This window comes from Dendrobates tinctorius, unplaced genomic scaffold (genome assembly GCF_039654945.1).
Source record: "Dendrobates tinctorius isolate UK_male_01 unplaced genomic scaffold, ASM3965494v1 ptg000028l, whole genome shotgun sequence".
In the NCBI taxonomy this organism is placed as follows: Eukaryota; Metazoa; Chordata; class Amphibia; order Anura; family Dendrobatidae; genus Dendrobates; species Dendrobates tinctorius.
The window spans coordinates 18,040,781-18,064,762 of record NW_027361696.1 but is presented as its reverse complement, the minus strand read 5'-3'; the positions used below and the strand labels follow the sequence as shown (position 1 = coordinate 18,064,762).

Below are 23,982 nucleotides of genomic sequence, written 5' to 3'. Positions count from 1 at the left end.
ATGTGCGCTGTTAGTCCCTTCACTACAACGCTGAAAATATGTCTCCCACAGATTTCGTATCTATGCAAACCGCAATATTCATCACTGGCTCCAGAAAGTCTGAGATAATTCCTATGAACACAGGAAGCACCTGTGCTTTTCTGCCTCTGAGTATACGACTCCTAGGCTTATTGGCTGGTTCTCATAGATCCCTTGGTATTTACTAGTGATGAGTGAGCGTGCCTGACTGCTAAAAGAGCATCTTCATGTACTACAACATTATGTTCAAGTCCCCATGGCTGCATGTCTCGTGGTCGTGGCTGCTCGACAGCCTAACACATGCAGAGATTGCCTGTTACAGCAAGGATGAGATTGGGGTGAAGGTTTGGATTACGGCCAGGGATGAGACGCAGGATTAGCGGGGGGGGGGGGGGGTTAGGTTTGTGGCTGGGAGTACAGAGCGTGGTGCAGTGAGGAGCCGAGGATGAGGTTGGGGGGAAAGATTAGGTTGGGGCAGGATTAGTGGGGGCGGTTAGGGTTGTGGATGGGAGTACAGAGCGTGGTGCAGCGAGGATGAGAAGGTTCGGGTTATGGCCAGGGATGAGGCAGGATTAGTGGGGGCGGTTAGGTTTGTGGCTTGGAGTATGGAGCGCGGTGCAGTGAGGAGTCGAGGATGAGGTTGAGGGGAAGGTTCGGGTTGGGGCAGGATTAGAGGGGCGGTTAGGTTTGTGGCTGGGAGTACAGAGCGAGGGGCCGAGGATGCGGTGGAGGTTCGGGTTATAGCCAGGGATGAGAGGCACGATTAATGCGGGCAGTTAGGTTTGTGGCTGGGAGTACAGAGCGAGGGGCTGAGGATGCGGTGAAGGTTCGGGTTATAGCCAGCGATGAGAGGCACGATTAATGTGGACGGTTAGGTTTGTGGCTGGGAGTACAGAGCGAGGGGCTGAGGATGCGGTGAAGGTTCGGGTTATAGCCAGCGATGAGAGGCACGATTAATGTGGACGGTTAGGTTTGTGGCTGGGAGTACAGAACGAGGGGCTGAGGATGCGGTGAAGGTTCGGGTTATAGCCAGCGATGAGAGGCACGATTAATGTGGACGGTTAGGTTTGTGGCTGGGAGTACAGAGCGAGGGGCTGAGGATGCGGTGAAGGTTCGGGTTATAGCCAGCGATGAGAGGCACGATTAATGTGGACGGTTAGGTTTGTGGCTGGGAGTACAGAACGAGGGGCTGAGGATGCGGTGAAGGTTCGGGTTATAGCCAGCGATGAGAGGCACGATTAATGTGGACGGTTAGGTTTGTGGCTGGGAGTACAGAACGAGGGGCTGAGGATGCGGTGAAGGTTCGGGTTATAGCCAGCGATGAGAGGCACGATTAATGTGGACGGTTAGGTTTGTGGCTGGGAGTACAGAGCGCGGTGCAGTGAGGGTCCATGGATGAGGTTAGGTTGGGAAGGTTCGGGACGAGGAAGGATTAGTGGGGGCGGTTAGGTTTTTGGCTGGGAGTACGGAGGCGGTGCAGTGAGGGTCCATGGATGAGGTTGGGGGGAAGGTTCGGAACGGGGCAGGATTAGTGGGGGCGGTTAGGCTTGTGGCTTGGAGTACAGAGGCGGTGCTGCGAGGGGCCGAGGATGTGGTGAATTTTCGAGTTATAGCCAGAGATTAGGCAGGGTTACTCAGGGCAGTTAGGTTTGTTTCTGGCAGTACAGAGCGCAGAACAGGGAGAGGGTGAGGATGCGGTGAGCGGTCGGGTTATGGCCAGGGATGGGGGGTCAGGTAAGAAAATAAAAAAGCCTCACACTGTAATAAATTCCACCAATAACTTTTATAACTTTTTACTTTTAACCTTCTTGTGGGGCTTTGGGAGATCCAGGGTATGGACTGGACTCAGCCACCGATCAGTGAGCGCTTCTTACAGTTTATTGGCAGGATCCTTGCTGCAGCTTTGGCTGTAACTTGAGTAGAGGTCGCAGCTCACCAATTATTAATCTACATCACTATTAATGAGCAGCCAGGGGTCATGTGATGAGGCTACCGCCGCGCATGCGCCTCCCTGCCATGCTGTCAGTGCCAGTGGCCCTCAGGTCGGCTCAGCGGTTGGTCTCCGTTGCTGTGCTCCGTTCTGCAGCCATGTCTCGGTCTCCCCCCACCGCGCCGCCGCCTCCGCTCCCCAGCACCGTCCTGGGCACCATGGAATTTGGGCGCCGCATGGACACTGCGGACAGCGGGGCGGCAGTGCAGGAGTTCCTGAGACGCGGCCACAACGAGCTGGACACCGCCTTCATGTACGCGGACGGGGAGACGGAGCGGGTGCTAGGGCAGCTCGGCCTCGGTGCGGGAGGTAAGAAGAGATACCTTCCGGGATTACTGTGGGTCAAGCCTCAGCTTCATGCTGAAAGCAGCCAATCACTAACTCGTATGGGCGGGACTTGGCGTCAAAAAGAGGCTTGAGGCGCATGTGGCTTGTGCCTGACAGCTGGGGTTTAAAGTTCAAGCCCCATGTTTTGCACGTGATGGCGCATCAGGGGCCCCTGAGCATTAGGTTATGGACATGTCACCAGCAACGTGTATAATGCCCGGATGTCGCTGTAATCTGCCGGTGTCCGCCCTGTTACCGTAAAAAAAATTAGATGTGACTGGTTTGCATGTAATTTACAGCCTACTTTGATAACGCAGGCGTGAACCTTAATGACTGGAAGGTTACAACTGTAACAGACCCTCAGCTGTGGGAAAGGTTAGGTCTATGCAGGATTTCTGTGCTAAGAATAAAGCGGTTTCCGTTCAACAACCGTAAGCAGAGATGGTGACCCCCGACCTGTGTCCGGACCCGTTTATACGAAGGCTCCCGCTGAGGATTCCCCTTTTTCTTCTTCAGTGAAGGTGGCGACTAAGGCCAACCCCTGGGGAGGCAACTCGCTGAGAGCGGAGAGCCTGCGGCGGCAGCTGGAGACCTCGCTAGAGCGCATGCACCTGCCCAGCGTCCAGCTCTTCTACCTCCATGCCCCCGACCACCAGACCCCAGTGGAGGAGACGCTGGCCGCCTGCCACGAGATGCACCAGGAGGTAATGCCCCTCTGGAGGGCCAATGCAAGGAAAGGCTACTGCCGTCCCCCATGCTTTATACTGTAGCGTTACTTGTGCAGTACAAATGAGCTGGTAATCTGATTCTCCAGATAGGTGCCATTATGGCGGTATCAGGCTTGGATTGTATTCTTAATTGTAACTTTAAAAAACTTCATCCTTTTATGAAGAAAAATTTTTGGTCACTTTTTAACATTTTAAGGAGCCACAAGCGGCTGATCTGGCATTGTACTGTTATTCCTGTCCTGGTGGCCAGGGCCTCGTACAGAGGTAATAGTACTGTCAGGTCTCATTGTGGGACAACTGAGCAATAAGAAGCAGAATTACACTCCGAGCACTACATTTGAATACAACAATTTTTTGCGCTGCACTGAAGGGATAGGATCCATGATTGGGGCACAGTGTCTTTTTTTTTTTTTTTTTTTTTCTTTTATAGGGGAAGTTCAAGGAGCTGGGACTGTCCAACTACTCATCCTGGGAGGTGATGGAGATTTACTGCATCTGCAAACAGAGGAACTGGGTGCTGCCAACAGTCTACCAGGTGCTCAAGTGGTTAAATGTAATAAGTCCGTGCAGATCACTGATGGGAATGTTAGAGATATTTCCATAGCAAGAAAATATCCAATGCACACAATGCACCAAATTCTTCATAACTTATATATTCATCACCATTATTATACACTAGAGCTGCGCTCACAATTCTGCTGGTGCAGTCACTGTGTACATACATTACTGATCCTGAGTTACATCCAGTATTATACTCCAGAGCTGCACTCACTATTCTGCTGGTGCAGTCACTGTGTACATACATTACTGATCCTGAGTTACATCCAGTATTATACTCCAGAGCTGCACTCACTATTCTGCTGGTGCAGTCACTGTGTACATACATTACATTACTGATCCTGAGTTACATCCTGTATTATACTCCAGAGCTGCACTCACTATTCTGCTGGTGGAGTCACTGTGTACATACATCACATTACTGCTCCTGAGTTACATTATGCATTATATTTCAGAGCTGCACTCACTATTCTGCTGGTGCAGTCACTGTGTACATACATTACTGATCCTGACTTACATCCTGTAGCTCTTTTTTATTATAAAAAAATCAAAACATAATACATAAGACAGACAAAAACAACATTCCAGAACTAAAAACCAAGACAAAACCATACAGAAACATACAACGCCTGTGCAAAACTTGCAATGTCCTTTGTGGTCCTCAAGCTTTCAAGCTTGGAAGGCCCCCAGCAGGAACTCTCCACCAACACTATACAATTTAAAAAAAAATAAATAAAAAACCCAGATATAATCTATTCATCCTCATGCATACCCTTTCCCACCCCATTCACGCTTCCCACCCATACCTATATACAAATAACAAAAGAAATACTTCCGGCCCATACTGCCTCAAAAGTAGCTTTAGCCATTAACTTGGCAAGAAAACCCCCACCGAGCTTAACACCCCTAACCTTTATTTCTTTTTTTCCATTCCCCCCCCCCCCCGCCCCCCACACCTTTTTTCCTCACCACAGGTCCATATACGTCCATGGCCTATCACTCCACAAGGTCCATAAAAGTTCGTGGCCTTATCACATCTACTTCTCTTGATAGAGCACAAAAGTTTTATGCTCCTCAAGAAAAAAAAAACCCTCCACCATTTGCCTCCGATGTGCTCCAGCATGCCTTTTTCCTCCATGGTATGATATCTCTTTCCACTTGCCACTTCCCTTTGACTTTGGGTTCTTTGATTTTTCCCACTCTCACCTCCCCCATTCACCCCCCTCCCAACCTCACTATACCCTCCCATGCCCTCTAACTAAAGAAAATAATAACACATACACAACACATAACATATATTATATTGTAACACATAATACAAGATGACCAATTAAATATAATTAATTACTAAATACACCATACCCTTCAAAACTTTTCTTACAGGCCCAAGTTCAGTGCCTGCAAGCCCAATATCCATCAATGCTCTATGTTTCCAAAACAAAAGACTAGAGTGGCATGCTTTAGCCCACCACCAGGAAAAGGAGTTCTCGAGGCCCCGTCCCTCATTAACTCATTCACCCTGTCCCTGCTTCTGTCCCTAAAGAAACTGTCCCTATCTGTCCCTTCCCGTCCCTACTCCACCTAACTTATCATAACTAACTCTCTATCTGTCCCTCAGTGCCTGTCCCTCCCTGTCCCTATCTGCCCCTACTTCTGTCCCTAACACACCCAGTGAAACTTGTTATCCCTACCCTCATTCACACGGAGCTAGCTCTCCCTTGAGTGTGTTTTTAAAAGGAGAGGCCTCTCTAAAGCCAAGAGGCCTTCCTCACACCCAACCTTTTGATCTCCAAAAAATGGACCTTCACCAGGTCACCCAAGATGTTTCCTACCACCTCATCCCTTGGGAGGGTTTTTTCCACGTCGAAACTAGGCACCGTGCCTTCCAAGTGTAGAACCTAACCACTACACTGACTAGGAATAAAGTGCACGGGTCCCGGCCACCCAGGGATCTGAACGCTCCATAGGCCCACTCAGCGTAGTAGAGGGATGCCAGCCGCGGCCAACATATGGAAGCACCCACCCTGTTGTAAACCTCTGCATTAAAGGGACAATGAAGCAGGAAGTGCTCCATGCTTTCCAGCACGTCGCAACACTCCTCACGGGGACAACCCCGATCATCGGATTTCCTGCACTTCAAGTTATCCTTTACATACAGCCTCCCGTGGAAGCAACGCCAGGTCAAGTCCCAAAACTTCATGGGGATCCGCTTAGAATTTAAAAGCCCCAGCCCGACCTCCAGATCCCGGCCTGGGCAATCCTTAAGGGCCAGGGGCTTCTGGAAATGGGTCAACAGGACCCTCCTGTCAAGGCATTGCCTCGACATGGTCCTGATTTCCCACATTCCCAGACCCCACCGGCGGATCACCTTCAGAACCGGGGTAGCGTAAGCCGGGAGATGCCCATGAGGTGTGCGTAGGTCCTTCACCCGCCCTCCTGTCTCCCATTCCTGGAAGAAAGGCCAAAGCCAACCCTTGCAGGAGACTACCCACGGAGGAGCCCTCTCTAGCCAGAGGTTGGAGATGTTAGTCTTAAGAAAGGTGTTTACTAGAAACACCACCGGGTTGACCATACCCAACCCGCCTAATCTCCTCGCACGGTATGTAACCTCCCTCTTGATTAGGTTAAGCCTATTCCCCAATTGGAAGAACAGGCTATAGACCCGTGTCCAGAGAGGTTCTGGCAAGATGCACACACTGCCCAGGTATATTAATAAAGCTAGCAGAAAGCCCTTAGCCAGGGCAACCCTTTCCCTCAGGGTTAAAGACCAACCCTTCCATTGGTCCACCTTTTGGGCGGCAATCTTAAGTCTGCCCTCCCAATTTTGCTGGGGGTAATCCCCGGGGCCAAATTCGATGCCTAGAATTTTGGCGGTGGCCTGGGGCCCTGGAAGGGTGTCCGGGAGATCAAAACTGGGATCTCCCCCTCCCAGCCAGAGACTTTAACACTTATCCTGGTTGATCATGGACCCGGATGCCTCCGAGTAGCGCACTACCTCCGACATGACCCAATCCGCCTCCCCTCTCGAGGACACGAAAAGGGAAACATTATCGGCGTACGCCACCACCCTCAGAGGACCCAGAGCCCGCCTGGTCCATCCCGACTCCCGCCAACGGTCCACGATCTACCCTCCTTAGGAAGGGATCGATCGCAAACACGTATAAAAGCGGGCTCAGTGGACAGCCCTGACGGACCCCAGAACCCACCTCAAAAGGGCGACCTGACCAACCGTTCACCAGCAGAAAAGTCTCAGCCCCTTGGTACAAGATCTCTAACCATTTTACAAACCTCCCAGGCAGACCATACCTCAAAAGGACAGACCAGAGGTACTCGTGGTTGACCCGGTCAAAGGCTTTCGCTTGATCTAATGACAGCAAGTACCCCTTCCAGTGACCTGCCCTACCCTGCTCCACTGCCTCTCTGACACCGAGCACAGCACTAAAAGTACTGTGGCCTGGAACAGAGCAATGCTGGGCCCCTGAAAGGAGCCGGGGTGCAAACTTCACCAGCCGATTAAACAGCACCTTGGCCAGAACCTTCCGGTCTGTATCAAGAAGCGCTATGGGACGCCAATTCTCGATACGGGACGGATCCTTACCTTTTGACAGAATATTGAGGGCTGACTTCCTCATTGAGTCGGGAAGAGTGCCCGAGGATAGACACTCATTAAATACCCCTGTCAAGAGGGGGACCAAGGAGTCCCTAAAAGTCTTATAGAACTCGGATGTTAAGCTATCCGGACCTGGCGATTTCTTGGGCCGAAGCCCATCAATGGCCAGTCTCACTTCCTCTTCCCTGATTTCTTCTGCCTAAACACCGAGAGGGGTCACCCCCTGGCTCAGGGACGGCTTCACCCAGGAAAGCAGACATCCTGTCCCGATCCAGATCCTTCTTTTCCAAGAGGTGTGAATAGAAGGATCTGACCACCTCCAGGATCCCTGATTTGGATCTGTTCAGGGACCCCGTACTGTCTATCAGTCCTGTTACCATCTTACAATTCACTGACATCTTACAGTTTCTGTAAGGGTCGGGCGAGAGGTACTTCCCGAAGTCCCTCTCAAAAACCAAAGATGTGTGCCTATCATACTGACACCTCTTGAGTAAAGATTTCACTCTGGAGATTTCCTCACGGTCACCTCCAGTCGAGACAAGCTGCTCGAGTTTCCTCCCCAGAGCCTGATACAAGTGGTGCCTGTTCAGACTTCTGAGGTTCGAGAACTGACGGAAGAACCCCGCCACCCGCTTTTTGAAGATCTCCCACCACTCTGACTTACTACTACAGAGATCCAACAGCGGTACCTGGCTCTGAAGAAAATCCTCGAAGGATTGTCTCACCTCCGCTTCTTCCAGCAGGGACGAATTGAGCTTCCACAGCCCTCTTCCCATCCGAGGAGTCTCTGCAACATTCAGAGAAAAGAAAATTAGACAGTGATCGGAGAACTCCACCTCAACGGCGGACACAGCAGAAAAGATGGCTTCCTCCTTCAAAAAAAACCTGTCTTTTCTAGACCTACTGCTACCCCTATGGTAGGTGAAACCCCCGTGACCTGGGGTGTGCCGGATGTGGACATCCACCAGGCGAGCTTCACTGGCTATGCTATTCAACGCGACGCTATCATAAGCCAGGCGATCTCCGGGACCCCCCCCGGTCACGGGACCTTGTAATGGTGTTGAAGTCCCCACCGAAGACCACCTGCCGGCTCGTAAAAAGAAAGGGCTTGATCCTCAGGAAGAGACATTTGCGGTCCCACTTGGACTGCGGGCCGTAGATGTTGATGAGCCGGAGCTCTTGTCCCCTCATGAAGACATCTAGGATCAGGCACCTCCCCATTTCCAACTCAGTAACCCATCGGCATTCAACAGCTGCAGTCTTAAAAAGGACTGCCACCCCACTATACGGCTCGGCCGCAAGAGACCAGTATGAGGGCCCGCACCTCCACTCCCTCCGTGCTTTATAGATGGCCCCCATGTCTGTTAGTCTGGTCTCTTGCAAGAATAAAATTTCTGCCTCAATCCGGGAGAAAAAATCAAAGGCCGTGAAGCGAGCCGCATCTGACTTAATGCTGGCGACATTAATGGACGCCAGCGTCAACGGGGCGAGTTCAGCCATCATGGGTGATCGAGTTGGATGGCCAGTTTCTTCCCTGCCCCGCTATCACCTCCACCTGGGGAGGGGTCAGACACTTTCCTTTTCAGGGAAGCTCCCGACGCGTACATCCCACCCCCCCCCCCCCCCCCCCCGGTGTCCTCGCCTCCGGGTTCCAGGTCTGTCCCCGGAGGACTTCAGGAGGAACAGTGCCCCCTGAAGGAGCCTCCGGTGATGCCCCCGACCCAGCACCCTCGTCCTGCGGCTCATCATCTGAACCTCCGAGGGCGCTGAACCGGTTGGAGAGTCTGATCAGAGGGGGGTCAGCGGGCCCTTCCATGTGCACCCTGGTGGTCGGGGGCGACTTTGAAGGCTTGTCAGTCTTCTAACCCCCCCCCCCCCCCCGTTTTGCGCTTGGCACGCCCGGTTTTGCCACCTGATGCTGTAGGCTGCTCCTGGACATCCTCATCGACACTTTCATACCGAGAGGAACCGTCTGAGTCAGCCACTTTCTCCTCTCTCTCCAGCCTCCTGATCTCACTCACCGCACTCTCCCCCAGGGCCTCAGAGGCTTTGGCCACGGGCCTGGAGGGAGGAGCAGGCATCACCCCGGTTGCCCAAGGCTCCCTGTCCCTTACCTCCCTGGCGCTTTTCCTGCCTCTGCTGGTACGCGTGGCCCCTTGCTGCATTGCCCTTCCTCACTGGCCCCTCAGCCCTTCCCCCTCCGCAACCACCACCTGCCACAGCAGAAGAAGCGCCACCGGGGGTTGCCCCCCCACGGTCTCCCCCCACCAGGCCTGCAGCGGCATTAGAGAAAGAGTGAGGGCAGCGGCTGAGAGGGTGACCTAGGTCACCACACAGGTGGCACCGAATATCCTTACATAAGGCGGCCAGGTGACTTACCCCACCACACAACGTGCACTTCTGCACCTTGCAGTTGGCGCTGAAGTGGGTGGGGTCGCCGCACTTGTGGCAGACCTTCGGTTGCCCCTGGTAGAAGACCAGGATCCTGTCCCTTCCCGGGAACGCCGAGGAAGGGATGTGGGTGACCGTGCCGCCGGAAACCTTCAATTTGACCATGAAGGTCCAGCCCCCCGACCAGATGCCGAACTCGTCGCTGTTCTTTTTTGGGACCTTGGTGACCTCCCCGTAACGGGAAAGCCACGTCATGATGTCCACGCCTGCGAGTGACTCGTTACATGTAACCACGGTCACTCGCTTGACGGAATTTTGGCGAGACACCGCTTGAGCCACGAAGTCTCGCCATCCGGGCTCTTCTCGCACCAGCTCGTAATTCGACCAGAAGAGCTCAAGCCCCTCTGGCCGCACGAAGCTGACGTCGAAGAAGCGGGACGCCGAAGGATGTATCAGGGCAAAGATGTCATTCACCCCGAAGCCCATCTTAAGGAGGAGCTCCACCACCTTGCTCCTAGGTGGCTAGGCTTCACTGCCCCCCCACCTAAGGCCTGTTTCACACTTCCGTTTTTGTGTCCGCCAAACGGATCCGTTTCCGTTTTTTTGACGGAAACGGATGCCAACGGATCCGTTTTTAAAAAAACGGATCCGTTTTTTTTTACGGATCCGCGGTAACCGTAATGGAAGTCTATGGGACAAAAAAACCGGATCCTGCAAAAAATGGCGGATCCGTTTTTTTACAGAAAACAACGGATTTTGACGGATTTGAAAAAACGGAAGTGTGAAACAGGCTTAAGACGGACCACATTCCTTCTTGGAGGCCCCTGCCCGGCTGTGGGGAGAGACCAAACAGTCCCTCCCCTCCCTTTGATTTTGGAAGGCAGCAAGGCCGTGTCTCTCTATCCAGAAAGTCCACTGTCCTCCCCTCTACCACTATTGATCTATCTCCCCTATTGAGAGCCTCCAGGAAACGGCGGTGCGAAACGCCGTCCCTGGAGCCCGGAGGCGAGGAGACCCCCCCCCCCCCCAGGACCACCCCGACCCCCAGCCGCGGCCCCCGCATAATTGCGTTGGGGTCTCGTGGCCGGAGGGGCAGACGGGCCAGCCCTCCCACCACTACCACCACTTGTGCCAGCACCCTCATTTGTCCTCCCAGTCACTCTCCCATTCACTCTTTTATTATTTGCATTCACCCCAGCATTCACTCCAGCACTTTCACCCACATTCACACTCGCACTCACTCATATCACCATTCACTTCAGCAAACATCTCAAATATGTCCACTCCGCTTTCGTACTCACTCACTCGCACAATTGGTGTTCATAGCAACATTATTTACATTATTTACAATTACTGATCAGTGCAGTTCCTTTCTTTGCCTGCTGGGGGCCCTGAGCTCTCTTGCTGGGAGCTACTCCAGCTCCTGTCCAGGAGCGTCGCTGCCCCTTTTAAATGTCTCAGTGCTGATGACATCATGCACACTGCCCTGGCTGGGCCTAGGAGCAGCAGCAGCTTCTAGTTTCTGCTCCATTTTTTTTTTTTCTTTTCCTGGGTTTTCCTTGCTCTGGGCAGGGACAGCCACTGGCACCGCTCCCTGCCCTGCACTTTTCTTCACCCCCGCCGGCTTGCCAGGGAGCGCCAGAGTCCCTGCACCCTCAGATGAAGGTAGGTGGGCCAGGGACCCCGACAACTCCCCGGCAGCTTTTGGGGGCAGCACAGCATTACTTGGAAGGGTGGGTGGGACAGAGGGCAGCGGGCCCGCCGCGGCCCCCCCGGGCGATGCGAGCACAGCGGGCGGAGCCGCGACCGCTGAGGCCACGCCCCTCGCCAGTCACGGCCACCACGGGCAGAGCAGTGACCCCTTGCGAGGCCACGCCCCCCGGGTGACGCGGACGCAGCGGGCAGGACGACGGCCGAGGAGGACACGCTTCCCCGCATGCCGCAGCCTTTGCTGGCCGGGCAACACTCGGGGAGGCCACGCCCCCCTCACGGACCACCGCCGCCACCCTATGCCCACCACTTGAGACAGGCAAGGCCGGCCACTCCCCCCTCGTCACCCATCGGTGGCAGAGCCCCCTGCACGGACCCCTTTTTGGGTTGACGTGCCGGAGACCCCGCTCTCACCACAGGCGCCGACATGGGAGCGACCAGCACTTTGCACCACCTCAGCTGCTGCTTGATGTTCTGTTCACCCTTCCTAGGCTTCTGGACCCCCACTAGCGATCCAGACTTAGCGGATCCGTACGTGGGGGGCCCAGAAGCCCCAGCACTCGCCGCCGGAGGTGCAGCCCTGGCTGTACCAACTTTACCTGGTGCCAGGCCAGCCCCCCCTGCCACCGAGGGCTGAGCCCGGACACCACAACCAGCACCGACCTCCATGTCGCTGCCCTGGTCTGAACTGTCACCAGATGCGACAGTCAGGTCACAACAGTCATCTCTCTCCCCGCTCCCTTGCTGCGGACCCATCACAGGGCCCGAGCCGAGGTGGGTAGCGGGTTCCACACAGCGGGACAGAGGGTCCCCGGGAAGAGGAGCAAAAACCAGTTGTTCCTCCACGCCTTCAGAGGCCTTACGCCTGCGCCTCCTGTTTCTCCTCTTCGCGGTTGCCTCATCCTCCGGGCAGACTTCATACCCAAACAACAGCGTGCCAAACCGTGCTGGGGATTCCGCCTGCCGTACTTGTTTAAGGATGAGGCAGCCCCCCTCAGAACTACTCCCGCTCCCTCCATCCTCCCCCTCGCTTCCGCTTTCCTCCGCGTTACTGGAGTCCAGCGGGAGGGCCACCTGCTCGGGGGCTATCCCACTGTATGTTACCTGGCTCACGCTGGTGTCCGCCAGGTCTTCAGGTGGAGGCGGCCCGGGTGTGGTGTGGGCGCCATCTTGCTCTTCCTCCTCCTCGCTTTCCTCCACCTGGATGGGGCCTCCTGACCCCCCCCCCCCCAGGAGACCCACCGGACATGGCTCTGAAGCGGTCCTCGTTTTGTAGCTTTTCAGCAAAGGGGCTGCTGCCGGCCATGATGGAACTTCGCCGGCCCTACAGGGCCCGAATCTCCCCTTTCAGCCGCTTGACCGTGGCGGCGACCTCCGCTCTCTTTGAGGCAGGGAGCCTGTTTTTACTGATGACCCGGGCTCCCTCCAACTCCCCCCGTAGTCTCCTGAGCTGCTTGCCGGCCTCCTCGTACTCGGAGAGGTGGGCATGGATGCGGGAGGCGTAGGTGGTAGCCGGCTCTCCCGCAACCTTGGAGCCCCAGATGTTAAGGGGGGGCCCCACCTCACCTCTGCCGGCTGCTGCACCTCCGGGGGAAGGGCCCGCCACAGCCTTCACTTCAGGGGTCCCGGACCCTGGAGCCTTGCGGCCCCCTGGGGTCCGCTTTTTCCCCCTCCCTGGGACTGGCAGCCTGTGCCTTGGGCCTCCTGATGGTGGATGAGGCGGCTTGCCGGGGGGTGGGAGCCAGGGGCACAGCCCCGGCGCTCAGTCTCAGGGAGAGTCCTCTTTCCTGTGAAGGGGGCAAATGGAAAGTCCTTGCAGTAAAAAACCTCCCTTCCCAGGAGCTTAGCAAAACCCTAGCCTGCAGACGCTCAGCACAGACGCTCCTCCTCTTCCTGGGCGTGCCCAGAGCTGCACTCACTATTCTGCTGGTGCAGTCACTGTGTACATACATTTCAGTACTGGTCCTGAGTTACATCCTGTATTCTACCCCAGAGCTGCATTCACTATTCTGCTGGTGCAGTCACCGTGTACATACATTACGTTACTGATCCTGAGTTACATAATGCATTATACTCCAGAGCTGCACTCACTATGTACATACATTACAGATCCTGAGTTACATCCTGTATTATACCCCAGAGCTGCACTCACTATTCTGCTGGTGCATTTACCGTGTACATACATTATTGATCCTGAGTTACATCCTGTATTATACTCCAGAGCTGCACTCGCTATTCTGCTGGTGCAGTCACTGTGTACATACATTACTGATCCTGACTTACATCCTGTAGATCTTTTATTATAAAAATGAAAAACATAACAATAATAACAGAACTAACAAGAATATCAGGCAGAAAATAATCTGTATACTGAACACTGGTCCAGCTGCTCATTCTCTCCTCTTACACATATTATACATATATACAGATTAATAACTTACACCTTCCGGTCTGGTCACCAACAAACTAATAACAAACAAAATAAAATAAACAATAGCAAACAAAAACTATATACACATACTTTTTTTTTATTTTAAATGAAATAACCACAAAATATACAAATATATACAAGACTAAACTAATCACCCCACACTCAAGCCCACCATTCCCAACCCCCGCACTGTACTGAGAGCTGGTCCTGCGTCTCATGCCTCAGTCCATGTCCAACGTCCATAGGCCAGATCAGGCAGTGCCAGAGTTTCCCCAAACACCCCAGTGTCCCATAGTCCCACAAGATAAACCCACCTCCCCCCTTTTCCCATCACCCAACCTAACACCTACACCCAAATCTATATCCCTATATACAATATATACAGAAACACACTACAATACCCGCAAGTCACAAAGCCCAAGTTCAGCACCTGCAGCCCTACATCACTGTATACTGATCACAAAACAAAAATCTACAGTGTCAGCAGCAGCCCACCACCAGGAAAGGAGATGACCAGACTAGGGCACACTAAAAGAAATGCCCCTCCAAAGGAGAGCGGCCCTACGTGTGCCCAGTCTCTCATACTCCAGAGAGCGCACCTTCACCAGGTCACAGAGTATGCTCCTAAACACATCGTCCACTGGGAGGATTTTCCGTTGCGTCGATACTAAGCACCGTACGTTCCACGTGTGATAGCTAACCACTGCGCTAACTAGAAATAATGTGCAGCGGTCCTGGCCACCAAGGTCTCTGAATGCTCCATAGGCCCATTCCGTATAAGAGAGACCGGCCAGCCGAGACCAACCAATGGAGGCGCCCACCCTGTTGTACACCTCTGTGTTGAAGGGACAATGAAGCAGGAAATGGTCCATGCTTTCCAGCACGGTACCACAATGCTCCCGAGCACAGTTCCTGTCCTCGGAGCTCCTACACTTCAGATTGTCCCTCACACACAGTTTCCCACGGAAGCAGCGCCAAGTCCCAAAACTTTGAGAGGATCCGGATAGATTTCAAAAGATGCAAACCCACCCCAAGATCCCGACTTGGGCAATCCCTGAGCACCAGATGCCTCTGGAAATGGGTCAACAGAACCCTATTGTCAAGGAGTTTCCTTGGCAAAGTCCTGATCTCCCACATTCCCAGACCCCACCGGCGAATTACCTTCAGAACCAAGGTAGCGTAAGCCGGAAGATGTCCATGCGGTGTGCGAAGATCCTTCACTTGCCCTCCTGTCTCCCATTCCTGGAAGAAAGGCTGAAACCATTCCCTACAGGAGAATACCCACGGAGTAGACCTCTCTTTCCAGAGGTTTGCAATATTGATCTTAATGAAGGTATCCACAAGGAATACCATAGGGTTGACCATACCCAACCCTCCTAGTCTCCTCGTACGGTAAGTAACCTCCCTCTTGACCAGGTTCAGTCTATTCCCCCATAACAGTTGGAAGAACAAACTGTAGACCCGAGTCCAGAGAGACTCCAGCAAGATGCACACGCTGCCCAGATAAATCAGTAAAGGGAGCAGGTAAGTTTTGATCAGGTTTACTCTTTCCCTGAGGGTCAAAGACCAACCCTTCCATTGGTTCACCTTCTGAGTGGCAATCTCTAGCCTGCTGTCCCAATTTTGTTTGGGGTAATCCCCCTGGCCAAATTTGATGCCAAGGACTTTTGCAGAGACTTTGGGTCCTGGAAGGGTGGTCCGGGGGATCAAAACCAGGATCTCCTCCTCCCAGCCAGAGACTCTCTCACACTTATCCCGGTTAATCTTGGACCCGGATGCCTCAGAGTAGCGATCTACCTCTGACATCAGCCACCCTGCCTCCTCGTGAGAGGAAACAAAAAGTGACATCATCAGCATACGCCACCACCCTCAGAGTGGCTTCTGATGCTGCCCGGTCCATCCCGGCCAACGGTCCACGCTCCACCCTCCTAAGAAGTGGGTCAATCGCAAACACAGCAGCGGGCTCAAGGGACAACCCTGGCGAACACCAGATCCAACCTCAAAAGAGCTGCCAATCCAACCGTTCACAAGCGGGAAACTCTGCCCCACCGTACAAAGTTTTAAGCCAATCAACAAACACCCCCCCCCCCCCCCCCCCCGGCAGGCCATATCTCAGAAGGACAGACCAGAGGTACTCATGATTAACCCGATCAAACGCTTTTGCCTGGTCCAGTGACAGCATTTACCCCTTCCAGTGACTAGCCCTTCCCTGCTCCACTGCTTCCCGGACACCGAGCATAGCACTAAATGTGCTGCGACCTGGAACAGAGTAATGCTGGGCCTCCGAAAGGAGTTGTGGTGCAAATTTCACCAGCTGACTAAACAGCACCTTTGCCAGAACCTTCCTGTCTGCATTGAGAAGCACTATGGGACGCCAATTCTCAATGCACGATGGGTCCTTACCCTTTGACAAGATGATCAGGGCAGACCTCCTCATTGACTTTGGCAGAGTGCCCGAGGAAATACACTCATTGAATACCTCAGTCGAGAGGGGACCTAAAGCATCCTTAAAGGTCTTATAAAACTTAGATGTTAAGCCATCTGGACCGGGTGATTTTTTTTTTGTTTTTTTTGGGCAAGCCCTTCAATCGCCAACTTAACTTCCTCTTCCCTGATCATCTCTGTCAAAACGTCAAGAGGAGGGCTCTACCCCTGGTTTGGGAACGGCTTCAGCCAGAAAAGCCAACATCTCATCCCAATCAAGATCCCTCTTCACCAAGAGGTGCGAGTAGAAGGATCTGACAACCTTCAGGATCCCTGATCTGGATCGCCTCAGGGACCCCATAGTGTCGACCAGTCCTATAACCACTTTACTATTCACTGACATCTTGCAGTTTCTATAAGGGTCGGGCGAGTGATCCTTCCCGCAATCCCTCTCAAAAACCAAAGATGCGTGTCTATCGTACTGACACCTCATGAGCAAAGATTTCACTCTGGAGATCTCCTCGCGGCTATCTCCAGTTGAGACATGATGCTCGAGTTTCCTCCTCAGACCCTGATACAGGCGGTACCTGTTCAGACTCCTGAGGCTGGAGAGCTGGCGGAAGAATCTCGCCAATCTTTTTCTTGAACATCTCCCACCACTCTGACTTACTACTACAAAGATCCAGTAAGGGTACCTGGCTCTGAAGAAAATCCTCAAAGGACTGTCTTATACCCTCTTCTTCAAAGAGAGATGAATTGAGCCTCCAGAAGCCTCTTCCCATCCGGAGGGTCTCTAACATTTCAGAGAAAACAAAATTAAACAGTGGTCGGAGAACTCCATCTCAACAACAGACACTGCTGAAGAGACAGCTTCCTCCTTTAAATAAAACCTATCTATTCTGGACCTACAGTTACCTCCATGATAGGTGAACCCCTCGTGGCCTGGGGTGTGCCGAATGTGGACATCCACCAGGCGAGCCCCACTAGCTATACAATTAAGGGGGAGGCTATCATAAGTCAGCTTGTCGCTGGAACCTCCTCTATCTCAGGGCTTCGTGACAGTATTGAAGTCCCGTCCAAAGACAACCTGCCGACTTGTAAAAAGGTAGGGCTTGATCCTCATAAAGAGGCACTTCCGGTCCCACTTAGATTGGGGACCATAGATGTTAATAAGCCAGAGCTCTTGTCCCTTCATGAGGAGACCTAAGACCAGGCAGCTCCCCATTTCTAACTCAATAACTCGTTGGCATTTCACCGGTGCGGTAAAAGGACCGCCACTCCGCTATACGGCTCGGCCGCAAGAGACCAATAGGAGGGCCCGAGTCTCCACTCCCTTTTGGCTTTGAACACATCTGCCGTATTTGGCAGTCTGGTCTCTTGCAAAAACAAAATGTCAGCTTCAACATGGCTGAGAAAATCAAAGGCCGCAAATCTGGCTGTATTTGACTTTATGCTGGCGACATTAATGGATGCCAGCGTCAACGGAGTGGGTACCGCCATCATTGGTGATTGAGTTAGATGGCTTCTTCCCACTCCCCTTATCCTCTGCCTCAGAGGAGGAATCCTTCCCCCTCTTTAATGACACAGAGGTGTCCATTCCCACGTGGTTTTTCTTTGTCGTCCTCGTCTCCGGTCCAGTCCCTCCCTCCAAGGACCTTACATTCCTAGAAGAAGGAGACTCGGCACCCCCTGTAAGCTCCGCCGAAGCCGGAACCTCACCCTCAGCCTCCTCCTCAGAGGAAGAGATGTTCTCAAGGGCTTGGAACCGGTTAGAAAGACCAACCAGAGGGGAGTCAGTTTTTCCTTCCTTAGGTTCCTTGGTCAGAGCGGGAGAAGATGTTTTATCTCCCTTCTTTCTCTTCTTTTTGGTGGCAAGCTTACGCTTGTCCTCTAGCCACTGCCTACTATCCTCATCCATACTTTCATAATGGGAGGATTCGGAGGCAGTGGCAGTTTCCTCCCTGTGGATCCTCCTGACCTCCTCATCCAACTCATCATCCCTCGGGGCCTCAGCAGCAAGACTGGCATCCAGGACAGGGGTCACCGCAGTAGCCCGGGGCTCACCCAGCTCCCTCTCCTGTCTGCGCTTGTCTAGAAGCCTCAGCTGGGCAGGCATCTTTTTATTGCTTTTCTTCCTTAGCTCCTCAGCTCCCTCACCCCTGCTAGTCCCTTCCCCAGCAGAATCAGCCTCACGGCTTTCTCCCACCAGGGTCACGACTGCATTAGCGAAGGAGCGAGGACAACGGCTGAATGGGTGACCTAATCTCCACACAAGATGCAGCAAGATGGCCGATATCCCCACACAATGCACATTTCTGCACAGTGCAGTTTGCACTGAAGTGTGTGGGGTCGCTGCACTTGTGACAGAGCTTCGGTTGCCCCTGGTAGAAGACCTGGATACGATCTCTACCCAGGAAGGCAGATGGAATGTGGGCAACCGTACCACCTGAGCGCTTAAGTTTTACCATAAACGTCCAGGCCCCTGACCAGATACCATACTCATTGTGGTTTTTCTTTGGCATTTCCACCACTTCTCCATATCTGCCAAGCCACGTCATGATGTCATAACAAGAAAGCGACTCGTTACAAGTCATCACGGTCACTTTCTTGACTTGATTTTGGCGAGACACCGCCTGGATGGCAAAGTCTCGCCAGCCGGGCTCATTTTTTGCCAACTCATAATTCGACCAGAAGAGCTCAAGACCCTCTGGCCGAACAAAGCTGACATCAAACTCAGGCGTGGAATAGGGATGTATCAAGGCGAAGATGTTAATAGCCTTGAAGCCCATCTTCAGCAGGCGCTCCACAACCTTAGAGGACACGCATCACTGCCCCTCCACCGAAGACGGACCACATTCCTACGCACACTACCTGGCCCAACTGTCTGAAGGGACCACACTGTATTTCCCCCATTTTGCTCTCGGAAGGCCCCGAGGCCATGCCTCTATATCCAGAAGGATAGATCAACCTCTCGACCCTCTACTGTTAGTGATCTCTCCCCCCCTTCTTTAGAGCCTCTAGGAGACGCCGCTGCAACATGCCGTCCCCAGAGCCCGGAGACGAGGAGGATGCCCTATTTCCCTCGGAGGTGACAGCGGCATAACTACTAATGGGTACAGCCACCACCGGGGGGGCAACCGGACCAGTGACCACATCAACACCAACAGTATCACTATTACCCATCACCATAACACCCTCTCTCTCCACCAAACCAGCAACCACACCACTAGACAAAGAAATTTCCTCATTCATACCCCCCCACCACATTCACTCCTGCTGGACCAGTGACAACAGACAACATTTGAACCTTCGCATCATCAGGCACAAGGGGCTCAGTCTCCTCCACAGAACTGGAGGCGATCTCACCCCTGGACTTACGGGTGCCCTCCGCATCATCAGTTGGTAGTTTTCTTTGCTTCATTAGGCACCGCTGATCTTTTGCCGCTGTGAGGCGCCACTGATCCTTTACATCAGGATCTTGCGGACCAGCGGCGCCAATGCAGAACAGGATTTTGGGAGGATCGGAACGCCCAGCCCCCTCACACTGCAGCCGCTCCTCAACTAAATGATCAGCGGCAACAGCACTGAGGAGCGCCAATGCTACCGGAGCTGCCCCCGTCTCTAGGCCACTCCCCCCTCCAAGGAGCGCACCACAGTATCGTGGCCTAACCGTATGCCCGCCGCCCTCACTGTCCAGCCTCTCGGCTGATGCACCTGCTGCTACGTCCCCGCTACTACAAGCAGAGATGGAGCTCTGCGCCTCACTACCGTGTGCTCTGTACTCTCCCCACGCCTTTGCACCGGATCCACAGCAGAACCCGGACTGGGCAGGGCAACGGGGCTTATGCAGCGAGCTGACCCTGCAGCTGACTCTGGGTACAGGGAGGGGGGCATATACATAACTCACCACTTCCTGGAGCTTTGGTTTGGTGGTCTTTGTCTTTTTCTTCTGGCCCCCAGGTGCCTCCTCTGGTAAATCATCACCAAGATGGAAGTTCTGAAGGCACACTGGGGACTCCAGGAGCTTGATCTCCGCCATTAGAGCCCCTCCCTGGCCGCTGTTGTCACAGTCCTCCCCAGAGCCAGCAGAACTGTGACCAGATGCCAATGTCGCCTGTCCAGCAGGGAGCTCGCTGCACGTGGCCTGCGGGTGACTTTGCAAGCTGCCAGGTGGGGCTTTTTGCTGGTCATCATCATCATCATCATCATCCACCTAGCTCTCAGGCTGCAGCCCCATCTGCCGTTGCTCTCTGTTTTCAGCCATTTCTCTGAATCTGTCCTCTTTCATCAGTTTTTCTTTAAATGGGCCACTTTTCTCTCTTAGGAATGCTTTCCTCACCTCCAGCTCATTAATATCTAGCTTCAGTTGCTTTACCTCTACCTGGAGTTGGGTCTTCCTGGGTCTGGAGGAACCTGCAGCTTTGGCGCTTGTGCATCGTAGCTCCTCCCGGAGCCTTCTGATGGTCTTGCTTGCCTCTTCATACTCACGGAGGTGGCTTATGACCCGGGAGGCATAGGTGGACACAGACTCCTTCTGCAGCCCCCAACTTTCCCCAGTGAGGTCGGCCTCACCTTCGTGAGCACACAGCTTTCCTCCGGAAGGACCGCCATCTTGCACGCTGCTAGCAGGCTTCTCCATGTCTCTGCAGACCTGGGGGGAGTAGGAGCCACATTGCTGCGACTCCTGGTGGAGCGTTTCACCCCCGTGTCCTCTGATTTGCAGGCCGGCCTGGTCCGGGAAACAGAAGCCTGGGACTTGGCTCCTTCACTCATCCCAGGAAACCCACACCTCCCTGGGTAGGAGAGAGAGCAGGTCCCTGGGTGGAGAGGTGTTGGTTCTCTGGAGCTCAGGAGCACACAGCAGGATCAGTGTCGACCGCACCCACAATCACCACAATGAGCAGCAGCTGAACAGAGCTGTACTCACTATTTTGCTGGTGCAGTCACTGTGTACATACATTACAGTACTGATCCTGAGTTACAGCCTGTATTATCCTCCAGAGCTGCACTCACTATTCTGCTGGTGCAGTCACTGTGTGCATACATTACTGATCCTGAGTTACATCCTGTATTATACTCCAGAGCTGCACTCACTATTCTGCTGGTGCAGTCACTGGGTACATACATACATTACTGATTCTGAGTTACATCCTGTATTATACCCCAGAGCTGCACTCACTATTCTGCTGCAGTCACTGTGTACATACATTACTGATCCTGAGTTACCTCCTGTATTATACTCCAGAGCTGCACTCACTATTCTGCTGGTGCAGTCACTGGGTACATACATACATTACTGATTCTGAGTTACCTCCTGTATTATACTCAAAAGCTGCACTAATTTTAAGCTATGCAGAATCGTGAGTACAGCTCAAGACGTAACTGCATGACCATTTCTCCCTCCAGGGAATGTATAACGCGACCACACGACAGGTAGAGACGGAGCTGCTTCCCTGCTTGCGACAGCTCGGTATCCGGTTCTACGCCTATAATCCGCTGGCGGGTGAGTGCCGGACTCGGCCGCTGTAGCTATTCGGTTCCAGACGCGTTTTAGATTAGTCATATTTATGGTAGCCGTGTAATGTAAAGACAAGGTGCCACAGAATGGTATATAAAATGGAAATGTACTTTATTGACAATAATAAACACATAAGATAAGGTGCTGAATACATAGAGAGGGGCAAAACAGCCATAGGAAAGCCACTAAATCAATGAATACCGCCCACAATAATAGCTGGTTTCACATGCAAAATTAGTCAACAATTGTGGATGCCTGTGAGTAACAAGTGACCACAGCGTCCTATTATATAGTTCAACAAGTGCCAGACTGGCATACAAATGTAAAGTAAATGAATAGAAACTGCAGACGGCACCGCTATTTTCATATATCAGCTGATGGTATGCGTCTGGCAGCAGGCTGTCATCCAATGCTCCTGGGTGCTTGACCTCGCAGCGATCAAATCATTGAATCCAAGTATAGGAAAGGTCGCACTCGACAGGATAAAATATAGCTCCTTTATTGACACATATTTACATGTCAGGTCAGAGTGGTGTGGCAAAAGTGTTCACAAGCTGAAAACGGCCGTTTCGCGCTGTTCAAGCGCTTCCACGGGACCCCCCGTGGAAGCGCTTGAACAGCGCGAAACGGCCGTTGTCAGCTTGTGAACACTCTTGCCACACCACTCTGACCTGACATGTAAATATGTGTCAATAAAGGAGCTATATTTTATCCTGTCGAGTGCGACCTTTCCTATACTTGGATTCAATGATACAAATGTAAAGGACTAGGCAGAAGCTTCTCCCCAAATACACAATTGTCCGTGCACATAAATATGGAAATGCATATGAACATACCAGCAGCAAATAAGTGGAGCTCCCCGGACGTTCCTCTGCCCCTAGTCCTTTACATTTGTATGCCAGTCTGGCACTTGCTGAACTATATAATAGGACGCTGTGGTCACTTGTTACTCATTAGCATCCACAATTGTTGACTAATTTTGCATGTGAAACCAGCTATTATTGTGGGCGGTATTCATTGATTTAGTGGATTTCCTATGGCTGTTTTGTCCCTCTCTATGTATTCAGCACCTTATCTTATGTGTTTATTATTGTCAATAAAGTACATTTCCATTTTATATACCATTCTGTGGCACCTTGTCTTTACTTTACACGGTTACCATAAAAGTGAATAGTTGATTCTGTGGTATATAGTTTCCCCAAGGTTCATGGGGTATATTCACATTTGGGGCATATTTGTGATTTAAGTGTTTTAGATTAGACAGTTGCCTCGGTGATGGGGCAGAAAGATATTTGATGCGAGTTCTGCAGGACTGGGGTTGTTTTCTCTTACAGGGGGGCTTCTGACCGGCAAGTACAAGTATGAGGACAAGGACAATGAGCAGACGCCCTCCAGGTTTTTTGGAAACAATTGGGCTGAAGTCTACAGGAACAGGTCAGTGCTGTACATATGGGGAGGACGGGGCAGTTATTGCTGGATTGTCACTATTGGGGTGTCATCAGGTACTGGAAGAAGTATCACTTCGAGGCTATAGATGTGGTGCAGACAGCGCTGCAGGAGGCGTACGGTGCGGATAGACCCAGCCTGACGGCGGCTGCGCTCCGCTGGATGTACCACCACTCTAAACTACAGGTACGTGCACCTTCTGCAAGAGTATACTGCAGCATACATAGGGCACAGGCATAATGAATGCATTCAGCTAGGACTTCACAAGGTGAGTGATGCATAAAGGAGTGTTGATTTTTTTTTTTTTAGCAGCACAGTTTCAGTGTTTTGTGGGTTTATTTTCTTCTCAGGGGATTCAGGGTGATGCTGTGATCTTGGGGATGTCCAGTACGGCGCAGCTGGTGCAGAACTTGGATGGAGCAGCAGGCGGACCCCTGCTCGCACCTGTGGTTACCGCCTTTGAGGAAGCCTGGAACCTGGTCGCCCATGACTGCCCAAACTATTTCCGCTAAACCAATGCAAAGGATGACTTTTATATTATGATTTCTACCTAATTGCCTTATTTGCCTCATCTCCAGCTGGCAACAGACACTTGCAAAAGATTTCCTAAATAAAATCTGATCTTTGATTATTCACTAGTGGAGAACCTTGCCTGGTCCTGTTCTGTATGGATGGTAAATAGCTGTGCGCTTCTCTAAAGCACCGAATTTCCCTGGAACAGAAATTTTATTCATCTAAGTGGGAACTCTCGCCATCATTTGGCGCACACAATGGTTTATGTGCAAAACTGCTCTAAAGAATCCCCTGCGGATCAGATCCCTACAGCCCCAT

The 23,982-nt window shown here is 52.5% G+C and overlaps 1 protein-coding gene across 1 annotated transcript; it reads left to right on the top strand.

Moving 5' to 3' along the window:
• The first annotated feature begins 1,997 nt into the window (after positions 1-1,997).
• AKR7A2 (aldo-keto reductase family 7 member A2) lies at positions 1,998-23,786 on the top strand. Its single transcript, XM_073570320.1, has 7 exons — positions 1,998-2,317; positions 2,852-3,039; positions 3,494-3,598; positions 21,594-21,690; positions 23,040-23,139; positions 23,208-23,337; positions 23,502-23,786. The coding sequence occupies exons 1-7, from the start codon at positions 2,002-2,004 to the stop codon at positions 23,661-23,663; spliced, it is 1,098 nt and encodes a 365-aa protein (XP_073426421.1). The 5' UTR covers positions 1,998-2,001; the 3' UTR covers positions 23,664-23,786.
• Positions 23,787-23,982: the final 196 nt, after the last annotated feature.

Bases quoted from the DNA above. Each gene is read 5' to 3' on its own strand.
- AKR7A2 (XM_073570320.1), top strand. From the start codon at position 2,002: ATGAGGCTACCGCCGCGCATGCGCCTCCCTGCCATGCTGTCAGTGCCA. The intron at 3,040-3,493 runs GTAATGCCCCTC...TTTCTTTTATAG, and splicing joins GCCACGAGATGCACCAGGAG to GGGAAGTTCAAGGAGCTGGG. The intron at 23,140-23,207 runs GTCAGTGCTGTA...GGGTGTCATCAG, and splicing joins GCTGAAGTCTACAGGAACAG to GTACTGGAAGAAGTATCACT.